At 42.2% G+C, this 6,000-nt stretch overlaps 1 protein-coding gene across 4 annotated transcripts in view; it reads right to left on the bottom strand.

Moving 5' to 3' along the window:
• Positions 1-426: 426 nt before the first annotated feature.
• LPXN (leupaxin) overlaps positions 427-6,000 on the bottom strand; it is a 48,819-nt gene continuing 43,245 nt past the window's right edge. For all 4 annotated transcript variants that reach the window (XM_074013554.1, XM_005577792.4, XM_074013555.1 and 1 more), the window contains 2 exons: positions 1,599-1,747; positions 427-1,269 (listed from right to left, as the gene is read on the bottom strand). In XM_074013554.1, the coding sequence (XP_073869655.1) occupies positions 1,000-1,269; positions 1,599-1,747 (419 nt within the window). In that variant the 3' untranslated portion in view covers positions 427-999. The remainder of the gene's footprint in view (positions 1,270-1,598; positions 1,748-6,000) is intronic.

The raw sequence follows: 6,000 nt of genomic DNA, 5'->3' as shown, positions 1-6,000 counted from the left end.
TTGCTTGAACCCGGGAGGTGGAAGTTGTGGTCAGCTGAGATCACACCATTGCACTCTGGCCTGGGCAACAAGAGTGAAACTCCATCTCAGAAAAAAAAAAAAAGAAATGAATTTGTAATGTATCTAATGGAGAGCCAGAGTTTCTCCTTCTGTAAACACAGTAATAAAAACAATCTTAAGAAGTTTTGTCATTTTTAAAAATGATACAATCATCTAAGTCCAGAAAATAAAATGGTTATGGGACCAAATTAAAAACAAAAATTAGTGAAAAGGAGACCCTCCTTTTAATTTCTTCCAATTAAAAATTTTAAAGTGTGCATTGGATGGAAGGAAACAAGAGAGTTGATATAATCATAACTGTACATAGTGCCTAGTATATAACACAGGAAGCACAAAGTTTATCTCCCAAACAAATATGACAATGAGTTATTGAAACCACAAGCTGGTTTATTTATCAATGATGTCAGTACTTAAAGTTGTCCAGTTAAAATCTACTTCCTCTTGAAAAACAAAAATACACTGAAGGAAGATGCAAAGAGGTAGGAGTGGTATCATGATTTCACAGCAGTGATTGTAAGACAGCGAGCCACAGGGACATGGGAAAACTTGAAAAGAGACAAGTATCAGGACCAAATTAGAGAAGATCTGAGTAGGGCCATCAGTAGAGGTGAAAATGGAGAAACCTAAGGAAACCAGTGTTGGTATGAATTATGCAAGTGGAAAATACATCTGTAGAGGGACTAGATAGAAGGACCTAAATCTAACTCCAAGTACTTGATTGGAGAAGAGAGAAAGAGAATGTATAGAATTAACTGTATAGAAGCCTCAAAAATAAGATTATCAGCCTAGTCATGTAAAGTCTAGAAGTTCGTTTATTTGCTCATCACCTTTTTCTACAAGACTATTAAGCAGAAGGTCAGAACAGCAAAGTTACCCTTTCCTCTCCTCTCTTGGTTTAAATTGTATAAGGAACCTGAAGAGGCTGTGGATCAGTTGGCATTACAGTGGGAAGAGCTTATTGAAGCAAGGTTGACAATAGGTCTTGTCATTCTGCTCCCTGAAAATGCCCTTCGACAACTGTGTCAGGCAGAAAGCACACACAAAGTGCTCAGGATGGAACTTGTGCCCCATGGCACTGATACAACGGCCAGTGATGGGCTGTCCACATCCATGGCAGAGCATTCCCCGGCGGTGATGGTAATGGAGCTCACAGAATGGACGTCCATCCAGTTCAAAGAAGGAACCAGTAGAAAAACTGGTGAAGCAGTCCTAGGGGTAGAGAGAAGAGAGAGAAAAGGAATGCAAATGTCAAGAGGTAAAATGTCAGCAACATAAAATTTTCAGCCTTGAAATGCCTGCCAGTGACCTGCCAGCTACAGGAATTTCCCTCAGATTCTTGACAAATGGAGGCTAGATTGTCTGCTTGCAAAACAGACAAGCAAATGCCCACAATGGATTTGTATCTCGTTTCTCCTTTAGGATGCCCACATCCATTCCTCATTCAGGACTGCGAATCCTTTCACTAACTGCAGCTCTTCCTCTCAGAGAGGAGAACCCTTGACTTTCCCTAAGTCCAGAAGAAAAGTGATTATACAGACCCCACAAACAAAGCATTCTGGGTGCCAGACAGTGTCCATGGCTGAAAGGTAGTTTTCCAACACTGGACGATTGCAGCCACCACACTTGGGTGAGAACATGGCTAAGAAATCCTTTCGGCAATATGGCTTCTTGTCCTTCTCATGAAAGCCTGGAGAGAGAAAATCAGGAATTCACTGTTGCAGGTTGAGCCCTGAAAGCTACACTGGAGACTGAGAGGAGGCCCTTTCAATCTCAGTGTCCTTGTATTCAAAATAGGATGATTATTGTTACCTAATTCAAAGGGTAGTTGTGAGAAATAAATGAGATAATGCAGGTGAAGTGTTTGGCAATCTCAGTGTCCTTGTATTCAAAATAGGATGATTATTGTTACCTAATTCAAAGGGTAGTAGTTGTAAGAAATAAATGAGATACTGCAGGTGAAGTATTTTGCCATTGTGTCTGGTTCATAGTAAACATTTAATAAGTGTTAGGGGCTATTGCTCCTCAGTGCCTTTGTACTAAGTATTCCCTTGGCTTGGATAGTTCTGTCCCAGAGCCTGATATAGTTGCCCTCTTCATGTGATGCAGGAATCACTCAAATATCATCTTATCAGAGAGGCACCTCTTCAGTCACTCCTTGTCACATCATCTTCTTTCACTGTCTTTATAGCATTTACCATTATCTAAAATCATCTTTGTGATCTGTCTCTCCTTACAGGAACATTAGCTCTGAGAGAAACTAGATATTGTTGATCTTGTCACCATTATATCTCCAGTATCTAAAACAGCATCTGGGAAGAAAAAAAAGTGTCTAATATTTTAAAATAAAATACTAGTAAATAATAATTTCCAAATGGATGCAAGATCTAGACACAATGACTCATATCACATATTTAAATTAAAAATAGATGTATTCCTCTTTTTTTTATTTTTTGTGTGGGTATATTTTGATTGTTTACCAGCAGTGTATGAAAATCCCAGTTCTTCCTCAGTCTTTATATCACTTGATATATCCAGATATTTCCTGTTTAATCAATCAAATGGATGTTATCTATCTATACAATGTTATCTCATGGTAGTTTTGATTTGTATTTCCCAAACGGCTAATGATACTTAGGGTTTTTTTTTTTTGTTGTTGTTGTTGTTTGTTTTGTTTTGTTTTTTAGACAGAGTCTCGCTCTGTCACTCAGGCTGGAGGGCAGTGGCAAGACTTCGGCTCACTGCAAGCTCTGCCTCCCAGGTTCATGCCATTCTCCTGCCTCAGCCTCCCAAGGAGCTGGGACTACCAGTGCCCGCCACCACGGCCGGCTCATTTTTTTGTATTTTTAGTAGAGATGGAGTTTCACCATTATAGCCAGGATGGTCTCGATCTCCTGACCTCGTGATTCACTCACCTCGGCCTCCCAAAGTGCTGGGATTACAGGCGTGAGCCACCGCGCCCGGCCAGGGTTTTTTTAATGTGTGCATTTGCATTTCATATCTTGTCATTAGTGATGTATTCCTCTTTAATCTGGAAATAGAAAAACTGTCATAAATAGGGCCCAAATTCCAAAAGCAAGTTAAATATTAATACATTTAGCTACATAAAAAAAATCTGAATGACTTACACATGTCAAAAAAGCACCATAAACAAAGACAAAGAACAATCTGAAGAAAATATTTGCTGATTATATTCCAGAAAAACATAGCTAATACAAAGAGCTCCTAAGTATATGTATGGTTTCAATTATTGTTGTATAAAATTAAAAAGTGAAAAAATTAAAATAGAAAAACACAAATCCCTAAAAAATTCAATCAAATTGAAGCAAATTAACTGTACATCAAACTGATGACACAAGCAATAAAAGAAATAATTCGGAGATTGCTGGCAGGATGGCCCAATAGGAACAGCTCTGGTCTGCAGTTCCCAGCGAGGTTGATGCACAAGGCAGGTGATTTCTGCATTTCCAACTGAGGTAACCAGTTCATCTCATTGAGACTGACCGGACAGTGGGTGTAGCCCATAGAGGGCGAGCTGAAGCAGGGTGGGGCGTCGCCTCACCTGGGAAGTGCAAGGGGTCAGGGAACTCCCTCTCCTGGCAAAGGGAAGCCATTAGAAACTGTGCTGTGAGGAACAGTGCACTCTGGCCCAGATACTGTACTTTTCCCACAGTCTTCACAACTGCAGACCAGGAGATTCCCTCTTGTGCCTACGCCACCAGGACCCTGGGTTTCAAGCACAAAACTAGGTCGCTGTTTGGGCAGACACTGAGCTAGCTGCAGGAGTTTTTTGTTTATTTGTTTGTTTTTTCATATCCCAGGGGTGCCTGGAATGCCAGCAAGACAGAACTGTTCACTTCCCTGGAAAGGCGGCTTAAGCCAGGGAGCCAAGTGGTCTGGCTTGGCAGGTCCCACCCCCATGGAGTCCAGCAAGCTAAGATCCACTAGCTTGAAATTCTCGCTGCCAGCACAGCAGTCTGAGCTCGACCTGGGATGCCAGAGCTTGGTGTGGGGAGGAGCGTCCACCATTACTGAGGCTTGAGTAGGTGGTTTTACCCTCACAGTGTAAACAAAGCCACTCAGAAGATCAAACTGGGTGGAGCCAACTGCAGCTCAGCAAGGCTGCTGTGGCTAGACTGCCTCTCTAGATTCCTCCTTTCTGGGCAGAGCATCTCTGAAAAAAAAGGCAGCAGCCCCAGTAAGGGGTTTATAGATAAAACCCCCAAATCCCTGGGACAGAGCACCCAGGGGAAGGGGTGGCTGTGGGCTCAGCTTCAGCAGACTTAAACATCCCTGCCTGACAGCTCTGAAGAGAGCAGTGGATCTCCCAGGACAGGGTTTGAGCTCTGCTAAGGGTCAGACTGCCTCCTTGAGTGGGTCCATGGCCCCCATGTCTCACGATTGAGTGACACCTCCCAGTGGGGGCTGACTGACACCTCATACAGGAGAGCTCTGGCTGGCATCTGGCAGGCACCACTCTGGGATGAAGCTTCCAAAGGAAGGAACAGGCAGCAATCTTTGCTGTTCTGTAGCCTCTGCTGGTGATACCCGGGCAAACAGGGGCTGGAGTCTACCTCCAGCAAACTCCAGCAGATCTGTAGCAGAGGAGCCTGACTGCTAGAAGGAAGACTAACAAACAGAAAGGAATAGCATCAACATCAACAAAAAGGATATCCACTCAGACACTCCATCTGAAGGTCACCAAGTTCAAAGACCAAAGGTAGAAACATCCAAGAAGATGGGGAGAAACCAACGCAAAAAGGCTGAAAATTCCAAAAACCAGAATGCCTCTTCTCCAAAGGATCACAACTCCTCACCAGCAAGGGAACAAAACTGGATGGAGAATGAGTTTGACGAATTGACAGAAGTAGGCTTCAGAAGGTGGGTAATAACAAACTCCTCCGAGCCAAAGGAGCATGTTCTAACCCAATGCAAGGAAGCTAAGAACCTTGAAAAAAGGTTAGATGAATTGCTAACTAGAATAACCAGTTTAGAGAAGAACATACATGACCTGATGGAGTTGAAAAACACAGCACAAGAACTTTGTGAAGCAAACACAGGTATCAATAGCCGAAACAATCAAGCAGAAGAAGGGATATCAGAGATTGCAGGTCAACTTAATGAAATAAAGCAAGCGGACAAGATTAGAGAAAAAATAATGAAAAGAAATGGGACTCCAAGAAACATGGGACTATGTGAAAAAACCAAATCTACATTTGACTGGTGTATACCTGAAAGTGATGGGGAGAATGGAACCAAGTAGAAAAACACTCTTCAGGATATTATCCAGGAGAACTTCCCCAACCTAGCAACATTCAAATTCAGGAAATACAGAGACCACCACAAAGATACTCCTTGAGAAGAGCACCCCCAAGACACATAATCATCAGATTCACCAAGGTTGAAATGAAGGAAAAATTGTTAAGTGCAGCCAGACAGAAAGGCCGGGTAACCCACAAAGGGAAGCCCATCAGACTAACAGCGGATCTCTTGGTAGAAACCCTACAAGTCAGAAGAGAGTGGGGGCCAATATTCAACATTCTTAAAGAAAAGAATTTTCAACCCAGAATTTCATATCCAACCAAACTAAGCTTCATAAACAAAAGAGAAAATTCTTTACAGACAAGCAAATGCTGAGAGATTTTGTCACCACCAGGCCTGCCTTACAAGAGCTCCTAAAGGAAGCACTAAACACAGAAAGGTATAACTGGTACCAGCCACTGCAAAAACATACCAAATTGTAAAGACCATAGATGCTATGAAGAAACTGCATCAACTAACAAGCAAAATAACCAACTAGCATCATAATGACCGGATCAAATTCACACATAACAAGATTAACCTTAAATGTAAATGGGCTAAATGCCCCAATTAAGAGACACAGACTGGCAAATTGGATAAAGAGTAAAGACCCATCAGTGTGCTGTATTCAGGAGCCCCATC

Source organism: Macaca fascicularis, chromosome 14 (assembly GCF_037993035.2).
Source record: "Macaca fascicularis isolate 582-1 chromosome 14, T2T-MFA8v1.1".
Classification (NCBI taxonomy): domain Eukaryota; kingdom Metazoa; phylum Chordata; class Mammalia; order Primates; family Cercopithecidae; genus Macaca; species Macaca fascicularis.
Note: the sequence above shows the minus strand (reverse complement) of the source record. Positions and strands in the feature narration are given on the sequence as shown.